The 24622-nt window shown below is 47.9% G+C and overlaps 1 protein-coding gene and 1 long non-coding RNA gene across 8 annotated transcripts in view; one reads left to right on the top strand and one right to left on the bottom strand.

Moving 5' to 3' along the window:
* The window catches only part of LOC143158531 (uncharacterized), a 48531-nt gene extending 41085 nt beyond the window's left edge, over window positions 1–7446 (bottom strand). For 2 of the 3 annotated variants that reach the window (XR_012995018.1, XR_012995017.1), the window contains exons 1-3: window positions 7345–7446; window positions 2893–2988; window positions 519–848 (exon numbers count right to left, since the gene is read on the bottom strand). This is a non-coding gene — a long non-coding RNA (uncharacterized LOC143158531). Of the gene's footprint in view, window positions 1–518; window positions 849–2892; window positions 2989–7006; window positions 7066–7344 lie in introns of those variants that run through there. The other variant, XR_012995019.1, reaches the window with a different exon arrangement.
* A 21-nt stretch (window positions 7447–7467) lies between these two features.
* The window catches only part of ESRRG (estrogen related receptor gamma), a 410058-nt gene continuing 392903 nt past the window's right edge, over window positions 7468–24622 (top strand). The window contains exon 1 of one of the 5 annotated variants that reach the window (XM_076334579.1): window positions 7468–7532. In XM_076334579.1, the coding sequence (XP_076190694.1) occupies window positions 7531–7532 (2 nt within the window). In that variant the 5' untranslated portion in view covers window positions 7468–7530. Of the gene's footprint in view, window positions 7533–8671; window positions 8775–24622 lie in introns of those variants that run through there. The other 4 variants (XM_076334574.1, XM_076334586.1, XM_076334584.1 and 1 more) reach the window with 4 other exon arrangements.

Here is a 24622-nt window from a genome sequence, read left to right as displayed (position 1 = left end):
GAAATTTGTGGAATAAAGTCTGTGTGGTTGTGTATCATAACGTAGAGACTGAATCGAGGCGCTCTGAAACCCTCAGGTTAGTAATTTCCTTAACATCCCAGTGCCTGATGTTGCGGCTAGTGTGGAATATATAACACGTTTCCTTAGTTCGGTGGCAACGCACAAAAAAAATAATTTAGAAAATGTTTTGGATCAGCTCTGAAATACTTCTCTTGAAGGTCATTTAATTCTTTTTTGGCATTAGAAAGCAGATTCTATTCCAAATAAAAAGCAATAATGATGCAGCTGAGCTGCATCAGTTAAAAATACTGAAATAAAACATTTTGACTTTCAGAATTTCTACCACGTTTCAAATGAAATTCAGCCCAGCTACTCTGGACATCCTGCAATTACACATCCTTGCTCTTGGCTGACCACGTTAGTCGGTTTTGCTATCCTTGCCCTCCTATCTCCCCTCCAGGCTCCTCAACCGAACGGTTTCTCTCTGCTTTTTCTGCACAACCTCTGTGTCTCCTTACCTAATCAGTCCCAGGCTCCTGCCTCCAAACACCGGTCCCGGTTTTTCTCTCTGGCCTGCTTGGCTGCTTCTATCGCCTGCTCTGTCACAGGCTGGGTTTTTTTTTTTCTCTCCCCGTCGTATTCATGCGGAGACCTTTCTTCTTGACACAACCTTCAAATCATTCGGAGCTTAGAAGAGATAGGATTCCTACCTCTCAGATCCTGCGCCAAAGCTCGGGCTCACGGGGAAAATTTGGAGGTGGGGATTAAAGGGGAAATCTAGCCTCACCACTGTATCCTTAAGCTTCTGTTTGGAGCGAGGGCCAATCTTTAGCGATTCCTTTTTCCTGCTAGAATAAAAGAAATCATTACTGAGAGTGTGTTCATGACAAAATTTCTAATAATTACAAGTTAGTTAGCCACATTTAGATAAATTTTCAGACAGAGAGGGAAAGGCACATTTTAAATAAAAAAAGGTCACATTTTGAGCCTGTGCTTCAAAGCCTGAGGGCAGCAGAGCATTTCAAAGGAAAAAGTTTCCATTTTTTTAGTATGAGCAAAACTGTTTATTTTTCCATAACCTTGTTCTTGGAAATGGACAAATTGTTTTGGCAGATATTTTCAAAATAATCTGCCCGGTACAGACAGTCAGCATATCAGTTTTTAGCCTAAGTGATGATGTTTTTTCTAAAGCTACATGCAACAGAAAATACGGTCTCTGCTGAGAAATGTTTGCCAACCCCTACACAAGGAATGGCAGCGCATCCACCTTAGAATATTGTCACAGATTATGTCCTCTGAGGATTTCTGATTTTTTTCAGACATCAAGCGCCTCATGGAAAGGCAATAGGGTCTGTGGCTGTTACTTTCCTATTTTAGAGGTAGAGAAACTAAAATAGGAGGAAAGGAGAAAAAAAACAGCGATAGAATCAAAAAATCCTGATCTGATTCTTAGTCCCCCATTTTTGCACCCGTTGCTGCTGCCTCCGAGAGGTGTTATTTGTGCGATGGTCCCCCGGTCTGGAGTATTGCTGGTATTCTTTAAGCTACACAGACCCTCACGCCAGAGATAACTTCCCTGTTGTATTTTCTAACTTTCTGTGATTGAAAGTTGGGGGGGGCTATAAGAGAGGGCACGGCGGGTGCAGGAGAGATCCGCAAATTATAGTTTAATTCGGCTAAGAACGAGCAGCCTCCCCCATTCAGCCCTGCGGCTTGCAGGAGTACATCTGTACAGCATAAAAAAAAAAAAGAATTCACGTATTTCTGAGGGGCCTGATGCAACTCAGGGACAAGGCCCTGCGGAAAAGAGAGGTGTGAGGGGGGGAGCTGTGGTAGGGCTCTGCCGAGGTGGAGCAGCTCGCCGGTGTGACCAGTTGGGTGACGGCCACTGCCTTTGCTCTTGCTCCAAGTACCCCGGCAGGGGTGAAGCCCTGCAAAGGCACAAGGAGGAGACGCCAAAGGCCTGAGGTAGACAAGCGGAACAAAAAAAGTTCATGCCACTGTCTGGCTCACTTAGGAGAGTGAGAAACACAGTTAAGTGTTAACAGTAAGTGATGGGAGAGCCCCATGCAGACCGAGAACCTCTGCTAAAAATCACCCCAACAGCAATAACAAATTCCTTAAACTGTGGCCCTCTTCAGAGGAAAGAAAAAAAAAAAAGAAAGAAAGGAAGAATTGCCAAATCAAACTGCTGACTCCTTTTTCCTTATCAAAACACCACAGCGTACATCTTAACAGCCCGAAGTAAATCAAATGCGGAACCAGCTGGAACTGGCCAGCTCTTGACCCTCCCTTGATATCAGGTGTGTGCCGCACTTCTCTGGCGGGTTAATTTATTATCTCAAGTAACTGAGAGCCCCTAAAACTTTCAGTACGGCTGTTAGGACAAGGCTGAAGGTTTTCTTTGGAAAGCGTCGCCACTAGAAAAAGTTGGAGGTCTTCCCGATCGACAGAGATACTCCCCAACTGATGTCAATGACTTTGTTCCCTCTATACGTCTCGTTTTTAAACTCGCCCACAACGTGACTATGGGATGAAATTCGGAGGTATGGCCAAAGCCTGGATGCGTGCATCTGAGCCACTGTCGTCCCCTTTTGGATGTGGAGCTTCCCCTTCGGGGGGCTTTGGAAGTGTTTATAGAAATGCACTCCTAAAGAAACCTTTCGGCTCAAAAAAAAAAAACCAAAATGGGGGAAGGTCCAGGGGAGCGTGAGCAGAGCACACCGAATGGAGAGCAGCTCACAAGGCGGCTCGACCTGCTGCGCGCGATCGGCGGCGGCTCCGAGGAGAGCGTGCCCGTGTGCGTGATCAATGTAATCCGTTGCGAAAGAAAGCCTCCGTGTTTCGGGGGGGGGGGGGGGGAGATTTAGAAAGAAGCTCTTTAATTATTACCTGTGGAGAAGTTAAAGTGTAACTTGGCATAACATACTCCGGTCCCTGTGTTGACTGGGGGGGCAAGTCGGGCATCTAACCCGCCTGAAGTCTGTACTGGAATTAAAAAAAAATGAAATTAATGAAAAAAATAAAATTAATTTTAAAAAGAAGGGGGGGGGGGAGACAAACATAAAGCGGTGGCGAGGCAAAAGTAGAGAGAGGAGGAGTTCGTGTTTCAGGCCGCTGACCTCTCTTTGTGCTTGGCATGGGGGAGCCGCCGAACAGGCTCTGGAGCTGTAGCACCCACGCGTGAGGCTGTGTTCACCCCCACCCCCCCACCCCCCCCACTGGTGTTTATGACGCACCTCCCGAAGAGCCCAATTCTTCCGCCTTTCTGCCACGGCTTTTTGATCGCACACACTGCTGAGCAACACCGCCCCCCCCCCCCCCGGGGCCGCCGCCGCCCGCGCAGCCCCGCGCAGGATGCGCGGGGCTGCGCGGGCGGCGGCGGCCCCGGGGGAGAAGGGGGGGCGGGCGGTGGCTTAACCCCAGCGCTACTTGCGCATCTCCTGGCCCCTTTCGGACATCACCTCCCCCTAAAAAAAAAGGGGGGGGGGGGGGGGAGGAGAGCCCCAGGGCTTCCAGGGTCACGCCGATCGGGCAATGTATGTATAGCTTATAAGGTGCATTTTTTTTTTTTTTTTTTTGAGGGAGTTTGCTTCTTCGGCAGGTCAACGTGTTAATTAAAAGTCGGTCCAGATTGGTCGCTTGCAGTCCCAGGTGCGCGATTAACGCGTAAGGAAATTATTTTACGGTTTTTTTTAAGATGCCAGAATGTAAAAAACTCAGTAGAAACCCCATTTCCTCCTTACTATTAACTAGCAGTCGCGCAGAGAAAATCATCAGAGATATAATTAAATATGGGTCTATTTTTGAAGAGTCTCCTGCAAAATAGCCCCAAAATATTATGCAGTAATTTGATTTTTTTTTTTTTTTTTCCTTTGGCACTACAGGTGCTAGCTATGTTTTCCCTTCATTTCCCACACCATGTATATTAAACAGGGAGAGAACATTGCTCCATTGTCGGTGATGACCCCAGACTTCGCCGGAATATTTTGCTCCTCGGTGTAAAATTGCGAAGTGGGTCTCTCTCTAAAATTCGCTATATTGGTTTTTATAATTACCTCGTGGTCTAAACTTTTTCGCATCCCATTTCTTAAAGGAAAAAAAAGAAAATGAAAGGAAAAAAGAAAGCAACTAACTTAGCTGTCACCGTATTAACATTTCTGTTTGTCTCAAGCCCAGGCTTCCAAGTAACTTTGCCCGGATCGGGTCCTACGTCGCTACAGTCGCCCTGCTGAGGCGTGCGTTTGCCCCTGCCTGCCCGCCCGCCCTGCCCGCAGCTCAGCCCGACGCCGGCTCCTTGCAGGCCTCGGCGCGGCGGTTTGCCGCCGCCGAACCCCCCCGTTCGGCTGGTCCCTCCTGCGGAGCGTCGCGCCGTCCGCGGGCGCTGACCCTCGGCTCGCTGTAACGCGTTCCCCCGGCCGCATCGCACCGGGGAGCTGGTACTTCACACCCTGGAGTGTCATTTGTCAGATTTCAATGGAGAACCAAGTAACTCCTAACGTTATTTATTGCAGAAAAAAAGGAAAACCAAACAGACTGCGTCAGGCCGCCGTCCCCCCTCCCGTCGTCCCCGAGATTTTATTCTTTTCTCCGCGTCCAGTGAAACACGATTCACGGTGCCGCTTTGCCTCCTGACGCGGCTGACCTCCCCAGTCCCTCCGGGGCAATAAGCAGCGGCCGGAGCCCAGCGCCGGGCGCGGGGCGGAGAAACCCCGCGGAGGGGCGCGGAGCCCCCGCGGCCGCCGGCCCGGAGCCGAGCCGAGCCCAGCCGGGCCCAGCCCAGCCCAGCCGCCCCGCTCGGCCCCCGCGGAGCGGCCAGCCCGCCGCGCTGCACGCCCAGGCGGCGGCAAGCGCTGCGCTGTAAAGCCAGCCGGGGTCTGGTTGTTCCTAGGAGCGCGCAGGGGGTGTTTTTCTCCTTTGTCGGGCACAGAAGGTGAATAATGAAATCCCTTTGCTAACAGTTTATGAGCCATGAGATTGGAAACGCGTACGGGTAGCCCCGCGCGCCGGCCTGAACGCCACTTGAGAGGATCGGGGAGCCCGGCAGAGGAACGGCTTTTGGAAAGGCTCGCCCGGCGCAGAGCGCGGGGGAGCGAGGGGCTGCTGGCGGCCGGGGTCGCCTCTCGCTGCCCCCGGGAGCGGGGGCCTTCGCCGGGGACGGGGACGGGGACGGGGGAGTGCGGGTGCGCCCCGGCGCCCACGGGCTGCACGTATGTCCGCTGTATGTCCGTGCGCGCGCGTGTGTGTGTGCCCCCCCCCCCCCCCCCCGGCAGAGCTGTAGGAAGGGGAGCGATTAAAGCCGTGAGGGGCCGCCCGCGGTGCGCGAAGCGCGCGCACGCTGCCCGCAGCGCCCCTGCCTGCACCCCCCGGCCGCTGCCTGACGCGGGCTCGTGCGCGTCCCCGCGCGACAGCGGCCGCGGCCGGGCAGCGCGTGGGCCGCGCGGGCGGCACAAAGGCAGCGTGTCGCGCGTGGGGCCGGGCCGGGGGCCCGGCGCGGTCCCTGCCCGGCGCCGCGGGGGGGGGGGGGGGGGGCGCTCAGCGACGGCCGCCTGCCCGGAGGGGAACGGGGGTGAGCGCGGGGCGGCCTTTTGGGCCGGTCTGGGGGCAACTGGGGGCGCGGCGCCGCAATCGGCTTTAGCAAACGTGCGAAAAGCCGCTTTCCTCCGCGTTTTTGCGGCAGGTCACGTATGCGTGGACGGGGCAGGAGCAGGCGGGAGCGCTGCCGCTGCCCCCCTGCCCTCCCGGTTCACGTCTCCGCGGCACTCCCGGCTTTACAGGAGCGGACATTTCACAGAAAGTCCGTGCCACGGGGTGTCTGAGGGACTCGCTACCTCCCTGCCGTAAAAACAAAACACTCGTCAACTCCGCTCAGGGTATGCCATCGAGAAAAGTCGCCACGGCGCGAACCGGCACCATCTGTCCTGCCATTCTGGGAGACGCAGATATATTTCTTTAGACAGGTCAGCAGTTCCTCCCCGGCCAGCCCTGTCAGCTACCTGTCAGGGGAGAAAACCTCTTCATAGTTGCCGCGGTAGGATCCTTATCAGCGGCAGTTCCTCTGCTGACAGGGACCCAGCCTTAAGCTTCCCGCAAATCAGTGTCCTCCAGAGACAGGTAACTGTCGTTATGAGGGAAGGCCAAAAAGGCCGATACCGCTCGGCCCATTAACAAAAGAGGGGGGAGGGGGAGGGCAGAGGGGAGCCGGCCCCGAGGAGCCTGAGGGGCACTTTCCCAGGGGCTGCCCGAGGAAGGCCAAGGCTGGGCGCCGGAGCCGGTGGCTCCCCGCGGCGGGCCCCGCCGCGGCCCCGGGCTGGGGGCGGCTCTCCCGGCCGAGCCGTCGGACCGGCCCCGACGTCGCTTCCCTCCCGCGGCGGCAGCGAGGGGGGGCTGGTGCCCACCCCCAAAGGGCCAGGACGGACGCTGCCCTCGGAGGCGAGGGGGGCGCGGGGTGCTGCGGGGGGGGGGGGGACTCGGCCCGGCTGCCTGCCCGGCTGCCCCCCCCCCAAAAAAAACCCTAAACGTCGCTCTCTCGGCCCCGGCGGTGCTCGGGCTGGGCGCGCTCAAGGACGAGGCTCTCGCGACGCCCACGCGTGCCCAGCCGCGGGCCCGGCGCCCACGCGTGCCCGGGGCTCCGCCGCGCCGGGCGGGGAGAGGAGCGCGGGGCGGCCCGGGCGGCGTGTGCCGGCAGCCGCCGTGGGGCCGCACCGCGGGAGCGCGGAAGCCCCACAGCCAAGTGTTCCTCGGGGCTTTCTCCCGAGTGGACCCATCGCTCCATGGCTGACCCAAAGCTCCAGGCAAACACTTCATCCCTACCAAAGTACACCCCCACCTCCCACCCCCCCCCCCCAATAATTCCGACCTGTTTTCTCTCTATTCCCCACTTGCTTTCAAAGTGAGGGCACATTCAGGAAAGCCTGCCTGCCCGCCTCACTCACTTCCACCCGATATCGCGTGGAGCCCCCCACCCCCCAAAAAAAACCAACCAAAAAAACCCCCGCAAACGCACCGTATTTCCAACTTGGAGTTAAAGTCGGTGCTAATCCGGGTCAGTTCCTGCCCCTGGCTGGGAAGGCAGGGAGGGAGGATGTAACGTATAGGTTGGGGGGCGGGGGAGGGAAACAAAAACAACCCCCAAAATAAACAAACAAACAAAAATCTCGCGCACAATCACAATAAAGTGAAATTCCTTTCTACACACCCACAACTTTAGCTCTGTCTGCTGCCTGGGGGGTTTTAATCTTGCAAAGAGAAAGGGGGGCTCCCTGCGCAAAATTACGCCTTCTCCTCTCATTTGTTAGCTGATTCCATCAAAAAGTTCGCTATTTATAGGCTACACACACGAACCTGGAGTAATACAAACCCTCCCGTGTTGTTCCCCTCGCAAAGTGGCCGGTCCTGAAGCATCTGATCGCGTTTGTGTGTGTGTGCGTGAGTGAGAGAGAGACACAGAGAGCGCTACCATCAAAAAGGGGAAAGAAGATCTCAAGCTGAGAGACTTATTAATTGCTAAGAGCTGCTCTGCCACCAGCCATGTGAGTACCTAACAATGATCACCTTTTGCACAGATGGTCAGCGATCAGGCACAGACACTTTCTGTCCTTTTCTTCCTCCCTCCCCTTTCTTATTTTTTTTTATTCCCCTCCTGTCTCCCTCCCTCCCACCCACCTTTTCTTTTTTTTTTTTTTTTTTTTCTTTTTAGTTTGAGTTTGCACGGCTTATTCCTCCCGAAGAGGAGGAATGAAACGTGGGCGAGCGCGGGGGAGAAAATGTGCCGGAGAAGAGGAAGGAAGGAAGGAGTGGTGGAGGGAGAGGAGGAGGAGGAGGAGGGTTTGTTAAGCGATCGCCTTGTCCCCTGAGTCCGAGACGGCTGGGAATTAGTAACGGGGAGATAACGGAGGTTACATCCCTCTCTCTTCCTCCGCTTTTCTTTTCCTGGAGCGCTTAGACCCCCTGACAGTTATTACCCTGGTATCAGCGCGGGTAACGAGCTGTATTCACCAAACCCCATTTGGGGGAATTAAAAGGGAAATAAGAAAAAAAAAAAAAGAGCGGGGGATAAGGGGGGTTTGATCGCTCCGCGCACAGCAATGACCGTCCGTCAGCTCCCAGCCTGCTGTACAGGCAGGTAGAAAGCGCTCGGGGAGCAGCCCGGTCCCTCGGGCCGTGCGTCCGGTTTTGGGGAGGGGGGGAAGCGCACCGGCCCCTGGCCCCCGCCGCCCCTTCCCCGGCGGGGGCCGTGCCGGGGGGGAAGCAGCGAGGTGCGAGGGGGGCTGCAGCGCGCCCCCCGCACGCCTGTGCTCCTTCCCCCACGCGAGGTCTCGGCGCTTTTCAGGCAGTTCCAGACCTCGGCCGTGGCACAGTGTGTGAAATCGAGCCCCACGCAGCAGGCAGGGCACGGCACGGCACGTGGGTTTAAGAAACGGCACAGTTGATTCAAGGGGCGGGGGGGGGGGGGGGAATGCAATCTGTACTAGGAAGCGTGGCTCTCGAAAAGGTAGGTGTCCTGGTTTGTGGAGGAATGCAGGGCTGGGAGACTCTTCGCGTGGAAAGGCGGGGTGTGGACAGAGAAGGCGAATTTGCGTCCAGCATGGAGAGGCGCTTTTCTAAACCAACACTTGAGCTCCAATCACACACTCTCGGGTTAGCGTAGCGTTAAATTAACAGGGTCGGGGTTATCCAGGGCATTATACTGTGTGCCCGGGATGTAACCTCTGCTCATTTATACACAAAGAAGAGGGAGAGACGGAGTTACACCTGAAAAGCCAAAGAGCACGGTGAGTATCGGTATTTGTTCCTCTCCCTCACATGCCTGTGAACAAAGTTCAAAGGCAGCCGGTGCGTGTCTGGGTTTGGGTCCGCCCGAGTCCCTTGCTCCCTTCAAAGGCTGCAGCGCAGTCGCGTTTGGTGCGGGGACCTCCGGCACAGCCCCTCCGGAGCCGAGCCCTCGCAAAACAGCAAGAAGAACTTGCGGTGTCTTGGTTATAACTTTGCTGCTTTACGGGGGGGGGAAGCGACTTGGATCCAGCGCTATTTATAGGTGGCAGTAAAGCCTCCTTTTCAATAAGCAGCCGTGGAAAAGATGCGTCAGAAAACTGGCTGCTTTATTGATTCAAGGTGCCGGACGGTCACAGCCGTGCTAGCCGGGCTGGACCTGCAAAGTCGCGGCTCCTCTCGGGTTAGGCAGCGAGAAGAGGAATAGGATCCGTGTTTCGCTGACCCCTCGCTTGGACACGATTCAACTCCCAAGCACAGGTATAGGGCACAAGAGTGTGAGATGGAACACTTTTCCCTTTTCTTTCAGACACGCACACAATGCAGGGCACCCGCAGGGCTGAAAGTGGGCCAGGGCTACACGGTAGGTATCGGATCACACAAAGCAGGGGAAAGAAATCCAGTTAAAAATACATTAGTTGAAATCAGAGGACGAGCTTGATTTTTTTTTCCCCTCCTTTTTAAACAAAGGTGCACGTTAGAACAAGCTGGGAGCACTTTGTGCCTGACGGTATCCCCCACGCCCATTGGAAATAAAGCAAGAAGCTTGCTCTTCCTTTGCATCTTTTAAACCTTGTTTTAATTAGAATTGCTAAAGTAGGACACCCCGGTGGGAGATGTTTTCAAGTATCCACCTACCCCTTTGCTGTAAGCAGAATTGCTGTCTGCAAAATTGCTTGAAACGCAGAATTCTGCCCCACCCCCAACTTGTTTTGGCACCTACTCACCCTTTCCCCCCCCCCCGAAATTGCAATCGCTTATGAAAGGTTGCTCCATTAGGAGGAAAAGAGAAACCCCAAACAACCAGCAGTAATGAGATGAGTGGACTCCGAGAGCCTCGCTTTGCTCTGTGCAGCAGGAAAGGGCTTGGACAGAGAGCGTCCCTCAAAACAAATGTGTTGGGGTTTTTTTAAGTCCCAAATTGGGCGTATCCTTACCCTTCTCCTGTAATTTATTTGATTAAATCATAACAAAAACAGACTCATCAGCTTCTTGTATTTCCTCACATGTAACCATACGCGAAACCTTTTACATGGAGGCAAGTAATCGGCTTCAGTTAACTAAGGGCACAGGCTGGGCTGAAGTTTTACTCCCGTTCCCAGGGCAGCATTTCACGCAAACGCGTGTTACAGCTGCACCTCATGCTCCTCGTTTGCGAACCTCAGGTTTTTAAACTGTTTATCTCATTCCCCGCCTTTCTCTGATTTCGCTAATGGGGGCTGCTCATGGCAGGGGCTTGCGGGACGAGGGGGCTCTTCCCCCCGCGGGGTCTGGCGCGTCGCGGGGCCGGTTCGGGCAGCGCCCGGCCCGGTTTAAACCCGGAACCGCTTCTGGACCGCTCCCCGCGGACATCCACACCCCATCTCTGTACCGCGCTCGCTGCTTGCTTCGCTCCCGATTAAGGACGAGATTGATTTCGCCTTCAGGAAAATGAGGTTCTGTTAGCTCACTTCTAACTTAATTTAAAAAGAAAGGAAGGAAGAAAAAAACCAACCCTAAAAGTTTCTCAGGTAAAACTCGGATTCCCTTTGGTTATCACTCAAGTGAGGAACCGCGTCAATTAACTCTTTGATTTGGAAATGCCTGCCCGAGAAGAATAATGATCATTCCCCGTCCTTCTCCGAAAGGCAGTTGCAGGATGGCATTTAGCGCACGCCGTCCCCTGGTGCCCTAATGGCACGGTTGCTCCCCTGCCCGCTCGCAGCCGCTGTTTGGCTCTCCCTACCCCCTTGGTTTCGCTCTGAAGTCAGGCAGCAACGCCGGGCACCGCTCGCGGCTCCTGGAGGTGCCGTCGCTGCTGCCCGTCCTGCCCAAACCTTCCCCTCCCCGCCCGCAGCCGCCCGGGGTTTACGCCCCGGCTGGGCTCTCGCAGCCCAGTGCCACCTGCAGCCAGCACAGCATGACCACAGTGAAAAAAGAATTACTGTGTGTGTGTCCCCCCCCCGAAAAGAGGGCAGGGGCCTCATAGCAACAGGTAACGAGGGCACCTGCAGCTTTTCAAGGGTATTTAACCGCTAATAGAGGGAGCAGGAGGTTTGCAAAAGGATGGCATTCGGTTAAGGGGGTATGCGGGGGGGGGTAGGCCATCCAAAAATAGTGCTTAGTGACACCTTAACAAAAGTTTAACGCTGCTGTGAGACGAACAGGACCTCTGCAGCCAAACGGAAAAGCCGCCTCGCCTTGGCCTCTTGCTCGCCGGCTTCTCGTGGTCCCTAAAAGCCCCGAAAGCCGCCCCGCGGAGCGGCCCCGGCTCTGAGAAGCGCCGACCGCGGGTTTGGGGCCGGACACGTGTTGCTCTCCCGGGGAGCGGGTGTCCCCCCCCGGTCCCCCCGCGGGGACTCGCCCAGGACGCTCCGGGCGCCCGGTGCGGGGCCTCGGGCGGGGCTGGGGCAGGCGGAAAGGTGCGGCTGCGTGGCGGGGGGAGCGGCGCAGCCTCCCACCGAGTTATTTCGTCGTTGCTCTTGAGGGCACGGCAGTAGCGGGCGCTTCGCCGTCGGACACAAACCAGACCCCGAGCAAGCCCTCGCGGGGTGTGCGTGTGTGGGGGGGGTTAGGGCAGGGGGCCCACGGCCACCCCTGGGGCCGGGACGCCCCGCGGGAGTCCTCCGCCGCGGCAGCCGCCGGGGACGCCGCCGGCTGGGGCTCCGTGGCGGGCGGGCAGGGCTGCCACCGGGGCGGCGGCGGGCGGGGAGGGTCCCCGGGCTGACCTGAAAGGGGGAAGCTCTGCTCCCCCCTTCCCTCCCCGCCCCGGCTCTTTGTTCTTTGCCCCTTTGTTCTCCCTCTCCTCGGCGTCTGCCCTAAGTTTCCAGGGGGATTGGAGGTGCGGAGGAAAGTTGCTGAAAGCTGAGGAATTACAATAATTCACCGCTCCAGTGAAAAGAGGCGGGGGGCCCTTCCCGGGGCTACAAGCCTTTCCCCAAATTCTGTCGCTTTGTCTGACTTGCCCAAGGGATCGGTGCGTGGCGCCGGAGACGGGCCGCCCTTGCCCTGATGCTGGGGCAGAAGGGGGAGATGGGGCTCCCATGGCCACAGCACAGCCCTTAGGGACCGGGCACCCCCTTTTCTCCACTTGAAAGCATTCTGGCCGGCAACTGTCCTTTCTGTCCTTTCTGGTGGGAAAGGGAAAAAAAAATAATAATCGGTGAACATATTGTAATGAGATGAGGCGGTAGGTCACAGAGATGAAGGATTTCTGAATGTTAGATTTTAGGGCACGTGTATTGGTTTGAGTTGCACAAACACAGGATGGTTTTGGCCTCATCGCTTTCTTTTCGGCGTTCTCTCGGCTTGCTTGACAGGACTATGGTAAAGTGCTGTCAGGAGTTAAACGAGTTGGCGCTTACTTTCAAAGCCGATGGAATATCCTCATAGAGCAACATCGCTGCTTAAAAGACAGCTTCAGCATGGTTAACGGGAGATCATACAGTACCATCTGGTATTGACAATAATAATAAAACTTCCTTGGAAAAGGAAAACCTCTGCTCAGTACAGTATGGTATAGCCTTATCCTGCCTTTGCTGATCATAATTAAATGCTAGAGAACTACAAGCTTATTTTACCTTGCACTAAGAAATCGCCAATAACTTTGCAAATATCAGTTATCACAGGATTCTTCCCTCTCCCCCTGATATATGAAAGCAGGAAAACGCTTTCTTTGGGTGAGTTAGGTATTAGGAAAGCTGATGTAAAAGGAAGTTTTAATATGGTGCATTGGAGTAGGTCACAACAGGTTACGCACAGAGCTAGATCCGAGTCCTGAACTCCAGGAGGCCTCCCTAACAGCGCTGTTAGGCTCCCACCTTTATAACCAAGGATATAACGGATGAACATAGCACTTTGGCATTTGTTGAAAAGCTGCTTGAATGTACTTCTCTTATTTCTTGTAATCAAGAGAATGTCCATAAATATTTATAGCAACATAATGTAAATTTACTATTTCTATATAGGTAGAGAGCCTATAAAATTATTTTCTAAAAAAGATTATTTTCACAGTACTTCTGCATTAAATAAAAAGGCTAAAATTGTTTATTATAGTGAGCCAAATTTCCAGAATTTGTATAGATTTTTCTGATATCAAGGAAAGTTTAGAAATGAGGTGAGGTAAGATTGGAGTTGACTAAATAAACGTTTTAGATCGGGATTTTTTTAACGTGCATATGCTAATAGGGATCATACCATCCTTCTGGCAGATGTTAAACCCCAGGATCAATTTTTTAAATGAAACGGGTTTTGATTTGAGGTGATGTGAGGCCGGTTCTTCTAGCTTTGTTTTTTCCTGACGTTGAAGGGATACAATCCCAGTGGGAAGTCTGGGAACCTCGCAACTGGAAAATCCAGCTTTAGGTATTTCAAGCTGGAAACTCAAACGCAGAAGCTGTCCTTGAAAACTTTGACCTTTAATATTTAAGACCGTGGTTCACGGTTGAATGTAATGATCGGTCACTAGCAAAGTAAGGAAAGATCCAGGCATCGTATTGGATGCTTTGGTGACAGTTCGATTTTCTAGCTGAGTGTGTCTCCGCACACAAGCCTACTAGTTTATTGCTTAAATCCAGAGGCCAGCTGCATTACTTACTATTTTGTTTATATCCCAATGCTCATAACGTGTTGTTGCAATATCCGGGTGAAAATGTTCAATGCCATTTACAACAAGGAGTCTGCCTTAAGCAACGCTATAATCAGTAATAGCTAACATTACCGAAAGCGACAGTTTCTGCAAGTGACTTATCGCCACAGGAGTTAACAAAGGTACAGCTGTAATTGTGTTCAAAACTAAATAAAAGCAGACAACCAAGAAGGAGAATATAAATTTAATTGGAAAAATGGATCTCACAGAATGCTGTGTGTGATCAATAGCAGTTGCTTCTGTCTTGGTAATGACGGCGATTAGAGGGCCAAGTGATGTTAGTGGGTACTTGTTCGAATAGAGGGTTTCTGCAGTGTGAGAAAAAATTAATTTCTGACTCAAAAGCATCCACTGAAGAAAGGGTGGTTGCATTTATTCACGTGTTAATTAATCTTCCCTTTTTGCTCATGCTGAGCATGTAGATTTCCTTTCAATAGATGAGAAATTTATATCTATTAAAAAAAACCAAACAAACAAACAGACAACCCCCTACTACTTCCCTTGGGAACTCTGACATCGAATACAAGTTACTAAATACCGCACTGGATTTCAGAGGGCAAACCTAAATATGTAAAGGCGGTTTGGGATTTTGTTGTCTTGGTTTTTGGAGCAGGGGACAAAGCTACTGAGTTGTAGTAGTTCGCTAAACTACTGAGTGGTTTAAATGAGATGTCAGAGAAGACCTTTTACCTCTGAATTTTTATCACCATTGTCTGTTGATAAATACTGGCAGCAAATGAGGGAAAAAATACACTGTTTTCGTTTTTACTTCCCTTGCACTTGTTATTATATCTAAGCAGTTCCAAACAGCATCGGTGCAGAGGAATATGGCATAAAATCAGAATAAGGAGGAAATTAATAATGAACGCTCTCTGCTTCATAATAGATACCTCTAGGTATAGATGTGAATGAATACCGATTCATTTATACAGTTCTTAAATGGAAAAGCCTTACGTTTACAACAAAGGTAAACAGTATGTCGTACTGCATTGAGCAGATGTTGGCATGCTAACTTTAGGAAAATGGAGAGCAGCGGTCCCCTTGACATCCCTGCAGAAAATTAGATCTTGCCAGAAAGGAAAGGAGAGCGTATAGCTAGAGGAGTTATGTTGAGAATGGAGGGTTAACAACTTTAATATTGTATTTCTTTTCTCTTATTAGTTTATCTCAGTCTTAACAAAATTAAAAGATTTTTCTTTCTTGTAAATGCCCATGTTTTATTCTATCAGTATATACTTAATAAAACTAAAAGAGTCTTCAGAATAATGCAAATCTCAGGCTTTCAAATGTTACAAGGGCCTTATGTGCTTACTACATGTGTAAAATTACCACTAACCATGGTAAATAATGGTACATGTTGGCTAAGATTCAGTGCTGAATAAATAGCAATTTAGTTTTTGGTTGGGTTTTTTTTTTTTTTACTGTTATGTCACGTATGGAAAGACCTGGAGCTCATTTCATCATGCAGGTATAGGAGTACGCTTAGGATGTTGACTGAATGTAGTAAATATATTTGCAACAAATACTGGTGATAATGACCTGTTTCCATCTAGGTATTTAATCTGTTTCAAAATTTGTCTTATTCTTATTAAATAGAGTAGTAGTAATAAACTTAGAAATTACTTCCCCATATTTATATTCTGTCCCCAAAAGACTTTTTTATTCAAAGGAAAAAAATAAGTATTTCTCTGTATTTTCTTAGTGACTCATGACCTTAAGATACAGCACTGGCATAATACACGCCATCTCCCTCCCTCAAAATACTTGCAAGAATAGTACGTTATTGCCTACGCATGGTTTTTTTGAAAGTACATCGGTAATGTATAAGTGACTCTGGCTCTAAGCACAGGGGGAGAAAAGATGATAAATCAATATAAGTTCATTCTGAGTAACTGATTAAGGTAAAGGCTCCGTTCTGTTTCCATTGCAGTTAACACCAAAACTCTCGTGACTTTGAATAGCTTCCTCTTCCTGTTTGGATGGTGGAAATGCTGAGAAATCCCAGCCAGCATTTTGGTTTTGTTGTGCAGAAACGCAGAGAAATAACATAATCTTCTTTGTTGAAAGCTAGGGTTCCAGGCCTTAATTATTTCATAGACTTCTACTCAATATTTTTGTATTTCTTATCATGTAGTAGGAGGTTTGCCCTCCTCCCTCTCCCCCCCCCCCCGAAACAGTTATCATGCCCATGAGTGGCATATTTGGTATTTTGTGTCTAAGTATTTCAAACCTTCATCCAAATACAGGATAACAATGATTTTTTTTTTCCCCCACCACGTGTGTCAAATCCAAATCCTTACCTTGGTGCCAGTCTTGGGAAGCTGCCAATGAGCTGTTGCTAAGTTTAACATCCATTAATGACGACTGTTAAAATGGGTGAGGAACTTACACATTTTCTTCCAGTTAGGAAAATGTTCAAGTAGAACTGAACTAGGTAATTCCATACATATGCTTATCAGTCAACGCTTTCTGAACAAATTATACCACTATTTAACATCTTTTCTTTACCTCATTCTTTCATATTTTTTTATTCACAGGAAACGAGTGAGACATCTAAAATATGCTTGAAATTTATAATTAAAAATATAGATCTTTAAACAAGGAATGAAAATAGTGCAGGCTTCTGAATTATAAATTAGAAAATATTTTTTCTGTTTCTAACTTGGATTTTCTCTGAATAATTTTCTTCCCTCCTCCCTCCCTATTCATCTTGTCCACTTGAAAAATGTTGGAAGTAATACGTATTTTAGTAGGATACTCCTCCATGTTCAAAGAATACTTGGAGCTCTTCATATGATGCCTTTGCATCAGTACGAAGTGTTAAATATTTTTGGGCTGATTGAATCTTTTACATATGGCAAAAAATACAGTAATCCAGTGACGGTTTTCACTGACACATGGAAATCAAAAGATTTTGCAGCTGTACAGGTACATATACTGCTACTGACATCAGGTACTTCTTGGGTAGGTGGTGGTGGTGTACTCAGGGGAAAACAGAAGTAAATGGAGCCTATACTTCTAAATTGGGTGATAACTTCTCTTACACACTCAGTAGATAAATTTGTACTTTTTGTTTTTCTTTTTCTAATCTGTAATAACATCTATCCAATGGAATAAGTGAGATAGATAGATAGATAGATATCTATGACACACATATAGATATGTGTGTGTGTATGTATATTTTTATCTCTCTCTTTCTTTCTCTCTCTCTCTCTCTCACACACACACATCACAGCCAGGGAAAAATTTACTCAAGGAGACAAACTTGCTTTAAAGGAAGTGCCACATAAAAGAGGAACTTTATGTGTCCAAAGTTGTCTGTCTTGGTATAATGAAGAAATTATTGAAACTGTAGCATCCCACCTTCCTTAAGCGTAACCGCATTCGTGTAAGGCAGGATCACCAGTAGTAGACCCGTGTAAGTGAGAGTGACCATAGTGACTGAATTATTTCTCAGTTCCTTTACCCATTACCTAGCAAATAAACTTTCATCAATATGTCAAAATCAAAATTCTTTAAAAGGAAAAACATGCAACAGACTCAATCTTTAAATGCTGGGGGGTGATGGGACTGGCATAGATCTTTCCTGAACTAGTAGAAGATGCAGACCAAATCACTTGTTGTTGGAGTGCTAGTATCTTTAGAATCGCATTGAAGTTCATCTGATCCGTATGTTTGGCATCACATCCACGGAAATCCCTGAGATTCGTGTTCCACAGTCTGGAACTTCTGCAACCACACCTAACTTTTATGAGTGGTTGTTTTGATATTATAGTTTAAAATGTTTGGGTAAAACAGACATGGTAAATCTGTGATGATTATAATACTTGACATTTAATATGTGAATTTGATCTATTCATCCAAGGGGTATCAAAGACATAACCCTTGCTTTCATATAAGGAAACTGAGGCACAGAGAGAGAAGTGACTCTCAGAAGTCCAAGTTCCCAATGATATGTTGGTGCTGGATTTAGGAATACAGAGCAGGTTGCATACACCTGCTACATACACACTGTAGCCTCATAAAGCACATGCATTTTATGATGCCTTCACAAGCTACTAAAACCTTGTTCCGACTGTTTCCTCAAGAGCTTTGTGACACTCTTTCTTTTAGTGGCAATGCTTCATTCATCGAATGTCTATAAAGCTTGTACCTTATGGTCACCTGTATGAGGATTGGAAGACCTGTTTGTCTTTCCAGTACACAAAAAGCTTCTTGAATGTTAACTCCTGTATGTGTAAGTATATCAGCAGAATTACCTGAAATCAGTTGGAATTGCTCTTGCATAGATAGCAATTTGTTGCACTGAGGCCACGGGGGGGGGGGGAAGCTAGCATCCCATGTTGTACATCCTCTGCAGCAGCATATAGCCAAGAGAGAAAAACTGAGGTGCAGTGGAAAATAGTGAAGGGCCATTTTCATTGGGCTTGTACCTGAAGAATTGTCCCAAGCAGCAGCATATACTGCCGGAATAGAAGAAACTGTTTCTGGATGTTAACTCTGGGTAGTATACTGCAACAGTAACTTAGACAGTAATGTGACGTCCTATCCGCAGGGGTAGGAATGTAGAGCAGCAGTCTCTTAACAACCGGAAATTAACACACCAATCTTTTAAAAAGTCATTATTCATACAGAAGAGGCAAAAAAAAAATTGGTTCAGGGAAAATAGTGTATCCTACTGTGCATCTGGCTGTAACAAGGGTTAAGAATATGGTTTTACATTAACAGCTATTAAAATAATTGATTGTTGATTGTGGCCGTGCTTTTTCTTTTTCTGGAGTCTTAGCTGAACACCCATGTCCCAAGGGCTCAAGCAGGGACTGAGGCTGTGGCTGTTCAGGTTGGGTGCAAGCCTGATAAACACAGGGGGCCTAGTACGGGGATCGCTGAAGTTCTCGGGGTGGCTCCAGAAGGACTTGGATGGGGCATTAGTGAGCTAGTGGGTCTACTTCTCAGCAGAAATTTAGTAGCAAAACATTATGATGAAGTCTCCTAGCTAGTAAAATTGCTCTAATGTAATGAACTGTACCATAGCATCCAATAGCACAGTGCAAAAAATTGCCCTAAGTAAAATTACCCTTGCTGAAATAAGTGAATAGAGAAAATAATGGACACAACTAAACTCTGGGTAGCGTATATAAAGAATAACATTAGTCAGTTAAGAAAACCTGGTTTGATACCAGAGGCAGTAGTATCAGTCTCCCTGAGGCTTCTTTTAATTTCTCCTGTAACTAAAATGAGAGCTGGCTTCAGCGTAAGGGAACTTCAGGAACATGTCCAGCAATGATGTTTTATGTACGCCTTGTAGTGTGCTGGTGGACACAGACACTAACATACTCAACGCCAGCCTGCAAATTTTCAGCCAAATAAGAGACATGCTTAGCCCTCTCACGGGAGAAGGCAAATGGGGATATAGAGGTGTTTGCAAGGGAAGCGGTTCCCCAATGTTAGCTTCTCCATGCCTTCCCCCACAGAAGCCCATTTGGAGGACGTGCTCCAGCTCGGCAGCCTGGCTGGCTGAACACCAGCTCCCTCCTCCCCTGCTTGCTTCTTTCTGTGCAAGAAGGCAAGGCCAGGTGGCTACGTCTGTCCTCTTTTCTTGTCTTTTTTGGTTGGAGCTGCCATCTAAGCAGAGGGGTAACACGGGGAAGGCTGATCCCTTTCATGACCTATTCGGGGCTATGATTGTCTTGCCCAAAATTGAAAAGACAGTACTCTGCAGTGAGTCTCCTTGTTTTGGTGAAAATGGTTGAAACTCTGCCATCAAACTACAGAGCAGATTAAATGACTGGCACTATTTTGAAGCATCTTTTATTTTCTATTTCATTATCTACAAGTAGACGTATACAGATTTGGGGACTGTCCTTTATATTCCTTCCTGAATCTTCTAAGAAGACAAAAACAAGACCAAAAATTATCCCTCCTTTACTACACTTAGTTAAAAAAAAAAAAAACCAAAAAACCCAAAACTTATTAGATTACATATTTTTTTAGAGATTTAGATAAACCGGGACATATTGTCTTAGATATGACAAGGTTTCTAAAGCTTTATAAACTTTATGTTTGTAAGCTATTAACGAACTGTGATTCAGTAATGCAATGGAAATATCATAGCTAAAAAGGAAACAAACAACTTGCCTCCTTGGCAAAATCATCATTACCCTGCGTGTAGGAAAAGGCTCCGTAGCTGGCTGCCTTTGCTGCAATTACTGGTGTACTTTCTTCCCAGGATATCCCGTTGTTTGCCACACTCCCTCCGCAGTCTTTTTTTTGTAGGGCTTTTGGATGCAGGCCCTTTATCTGATGAAATGTTTTGTACAGCACCTAACAAAATTACCTTCTTACGCTGAACAATGCTACTATGCTATAAATACCTAATGAGAACACATCTCTGGTAGCGTAAACCTGGAGCGGTTACCCTAATTTTTGTAGGCGTTGCTCTGTGTTGACACTGGGGCAACTCGGTTGGGCCTGACGGCAGCGGGTCTCTCGCCCTGCCTGTTGTGGCACGAGAGAAGGACCTGGTATTTTGGGACTTTCTTCTGCAAAAAGTTGAGCACCCATAATCCTGCTAACATCAGCAGGAGATGAGAGCAGACAGCTCCTGGCAGCAGCAAGCCCCACTAATTTCTGCGCTGCTCAGAAATTAACTTCAAGAGTCTCAAAATTGTCATTAAAATTCAATTGTTTCCCTTCACATTTAGACATCCGCCCATGGAAAAACACCCATCGTGTAACTTCTCTCCCTCTCCCTGGGGGTGATACAGGGAGATTAGCTCATGAGGAGGATGGGAAGGTTACAGCCCTAGTGGCGACTGAAAAGACAGAGGCAAGAAAATGAGCTTACCGTGCTGCCCTAAAGTTAAGCAGTAATCCACATGGCTCCAACGCTGAAATGTGTAATAATGTGGTTGTAGGATTTCATTGCTAAAGATTTTGCATTGGTTCTGCTTCTGTCTTGGCTATATAAATATTTATAACCTTTTATTTTATTGCTATTGTTGTGTAATATGACCAAAATATCATGGAAAAATGCAATTTCTCAATTTTTTATTAGAAATTGAAGATCGGATCCCCAGCTAGTATAAATTGGTATGACTCCACTGATTTCACAAGAGCTATGTCAGCTTTCACTGGCTGCGTATCTGGTTTCTAGTTTGTGGCTCTGACCAGCTAATTACTGAATAAGACTTCACCATACCATGACATTCATATATAGTAATGGAATTCAGGGTTCTGTCTGGGGTTAAGCAGTTAAATATAAGTAAGTGCATTGGTCTGTGGAATAAGATCTTTTCACTTTTCTCATCATTTTCCATCATGAACAACTAGATTAAAACTGGTGTCCTCTCCTTCTCACTGGCCTCTTGGCCACCTGCTAGAGGCCTGCAGGTATAAGAGGAAGGATGGGTTCAGTATCAGCACATTTCACTTAGGGCTCTAGAAATGAGCATCTTTAATGGACACCAAATGAGCTAAATTACAGGGGAGTGTTTCCAGCCGGCATTCCAGGGCTGTGAACGCAGCCCGGGAACCTGTGGTCCAACAGGCTTTGTCACGCTGACTGATGCTAAGAAAGGCCTTCCTACAAGCTTCCATACGCCATTTTCTACCTATATCTATCACATCTTTGCAAGTACAGCTTTTTGTGTGTGCCTGGGGATGTACTTACGCATTTTGAAAAGTCAGAAGATTCACTGAACTTTTAAAGCTGGATACCGTCAATGTGCTTCAAGCAGGGTCTAGATTGAGTTGAGGTAGTTGAGGTCCTTCAGTCCAAAATTGTTTAAGACCCAATATTGACCTGCTTATCTTTTGACTTAACGTGCCAGGTGAAGTTCTGCAACCTCAGGGAAGACTTAATCCATACAGTGTTGGGTTTCCACAACGGAGTGTCACAGGTGCTTTCTTCTCAACTGCAATAGTATCTGTTCCTCTGTCTTTATATAAAACATAGCAGTTAAGAGAATTCAAGTTCAGGGATGAAGCGTTTCATGTTTCCTCTTCTTCCAGTCTATAAACTATTCTATGCGTAGGCTTCTTCCGCTCTTCCTTTTGAAGCTCCACCACCAGCGTTCAAGGTTATTCAGGCCAGAGAAAAGGAGCAGCAGGGAGCATGACTGTAGCCTCCTGTAAGAACACTGAATTATGTGGGGTAATCCTGGATCTCTGGCTTCCAGGACTCCTCTGGAAGCACTTATACATTAAGAATAAAATACATTAATGGGCTTTTGAGAATTCCTGAGGTATGACCTGAATCATAGATAGAGCCTATCTGCCATTAAACAGAAGACCTTCTTGGCAGCCATTCCTCTTCTGCAACCTTTGGCTTTGAGATCTCTTTTGGAGAGGCAAGAGGCATTTTGGAAATCAGTCAGCACCTGTGTACCCAGGAATCTGGCCCATCACATACTGTTTTGTCCCAGTACTTTCCCCAGCATGTCACATGCACTTTGCACATACGTCATGGTTGCTTAAGTGCAGACTGTTAATCGCTGGTTATTTTAATAGTTGTGTAGCGTGTGAAAGGGGAAAGGGCTTAAATTCTGTTTGTATTTTAAATAACTGTCTTGGCAGTTACACAATCCATAATATTTATATTTTCAGGGAATGCAATGTTTGTGACTGATGTTAAAATGAGAGGAGCAGACATCAGATATGGCCGAGCAGGTTCTAGAGTTGGTCCGGACTGGGTCAGCCTTGCACCGCAGCCGGCTGTCAAGGGCAATCGGAAAGGTGCCACTTAGCAGTGTACAATTTGTCTGCTACGTATAGGCAATATTATTGCTTGCTGACGGCAGTTTGGCAACATTTGTGTCTATCAGGCAAGCCAAATTCTGATCCCTTTACTGCTTCCTAGACTTAGTTCAAATTCCTCCGACGCTAGGCTCGATTCTTGTTAGAAACCAGACTGCAGAAGCTAAGAGTTGAGCTCGCTTATACTGAGCAGACTTGGATCTCATATTAGGTGAGGGCCCCACCCCAAATCCTGATCTCTGATAAATTAACTTTTTAATGTTGCATTACTGCTAGCATACAAGCCAAATATCTACACAGATATTTATGTTCCAACAGCCAAATGCAAGCTCATTTTTTTCTTCTGATTTATAAGTATGTTATGTTTTACAGACATGAGTAACCCATGTGGGATATCTTTCCCACAGAGTAAAACCAATGTAAATTCACATGACTCAGGGATTTGTTTCAATGTTCATGTATAAACTCTCATTAGAAATGATTACGCTTGAAGATCAAAAGAAAAGTACACTCACTTGTATTAATGTTTAATGCATAATTCACATTGTTAGAACAAAAAACAAAACAGTCGGTGGTTGTTATGACAAATATTAAACATTGGCACTACTAACCAACTCTCATAGAGGATCCTTCATTTCATTGCACTGGCTGTGCGCTGAGACTTCCTCTTGCGTGTGTTGTGCCATCAAGACACCTTCCTCACTGGATGAGTAATTCCCTTATAACGACAGCAGTGGGGGAGAGCCGGGATACCCTACCGCTGCTGGTGGCTCCAACGCTCAGAGACCTCTCAGTGGAAGCGGAGTGCAAAATAATCTAATCCAATTGTTTATACAAGTGGGATTTCAGATCAGGCATGCTCCTATATGGTCCAAAACTCCCCTTGCCTTCAATCTTGGTCTAGTTTGAGCCTTAATATCAAGACTAGGCCCATGGTCAGTTACCCAGCACGACAGAATTCAAGAAGAGCTTGATTTCTTGTTTTGCGTTTATCCGTGTTTTACCTTCTTTATTCAACGCTTACTTTCTTACCAGAAAGCTTCTTACTTCAATAAGCAGGTTTGGTGTGGGGGAGGCATACGTGAAATCCATTCCCTATATCCTCAGCCAAGACCAGCACAGGAGAGCAAAGCCATGCTTGTAATCACAAATCAAGCTTAGCAACGAGAATCCTATGTGTGGCATCATTTGTGGCCTGTTACACGGAGTAGCGGGGCTACTTCAGCTGCGTAAGGGAAGACCCCCGGGTACCCTCTGCCCTCCCACATTACAGCCTTTCACACAAAGCAGGAGTTGGGTTTTTTATCTTCATAGCTTTTATTGGCTTTTCCCATGTCAATGTTTAAAGGGTCAGCAATTTGTATCTTTCAAAAAATTGGCTGTTTTACTTGCTGAGCTTACATAATTTCTTTCTTGTCTAGTTTTTTATCCCCCCCCTAAAAAAACCCAACAACCAACCTTGAGTTTAAAGTTTAGGAGTCTTAATTCATGTCAAAGAGTCACGTCTCTTCCCAGGGAGGTCTGTGGCACAGAATGAGACCGAATGACATTCAACAAACTTTCTGCTTGGCACAAAGTCGCAAAAACATTTGTATGTTCTTATTATCGTTTTGGTAACTTTCCTGTATGCCAGTAGTGATACAATACACCTGATTCAGAGCAGGGTAGCTGCCCGAGTTTCAGGTAGGTTCTTCCCGATTCAGATCTCTGTAAGCAAACTATAAATTAGCTCTCTATTCTTAAGGTGCCTTCTGAAGGCCCTGTTGTTCTGCAAACCCTTCTGTGCAAGTTTGAGGGGTTCCTCGTTCAGGAACTAACATTGTTGAATTAGAATGGGTGCTATTGCTTTGAATGGTATGCAGTCAGAGTACAAATGGACCGTGGGTGTTTAAGAGGACAGAGCAGAGCTTTGGTTTTTGTTTTCCTTTTGTTTATAACAACCCGCTCAAAATATTTACGACCGAGAAGCTGATGTTTTCTCCAATAAAGAACCCATTGTCCATTTTAAGGCAGTTGAGAAAGTACTCAGAGTATATACTGGTTAAATTGTTTATTTTTAGTGGAGTGCACATGGCATTGCTGTTCTGGAATTGATCATAAATACATAACTGTTGTGGGGTTTTTGTTGAGAAAGAAAAACCTGCGATGAATTAAATATGCTTCACGAGGAAAGAAGTAGGTCAAACGTTGGGCTACATTAACCTCGTCTTATACAGAAAGACTAAATTCTGTTGTTTTCACCTGTGG

This window comes from Aptenodytes patagonicus, chromosome 3 (assembly GCF_965638725.1).
Source record: "Aptenodytes patagonicus chromosome 3, bAptPat1.pri.cur, whole genome shotgun sequence".
Lineage (NCBI taxonomy): Eukaryota > Metazoa > Chordata > Aves > Sphenisciformes > Spheniscidae > Aptenodytes > Aptenodytes patagonicus.
Note: the sequence above shows the minus strand (reverse complement) of the source record. Positions and strands in the feature narration are given on the sequence as shown.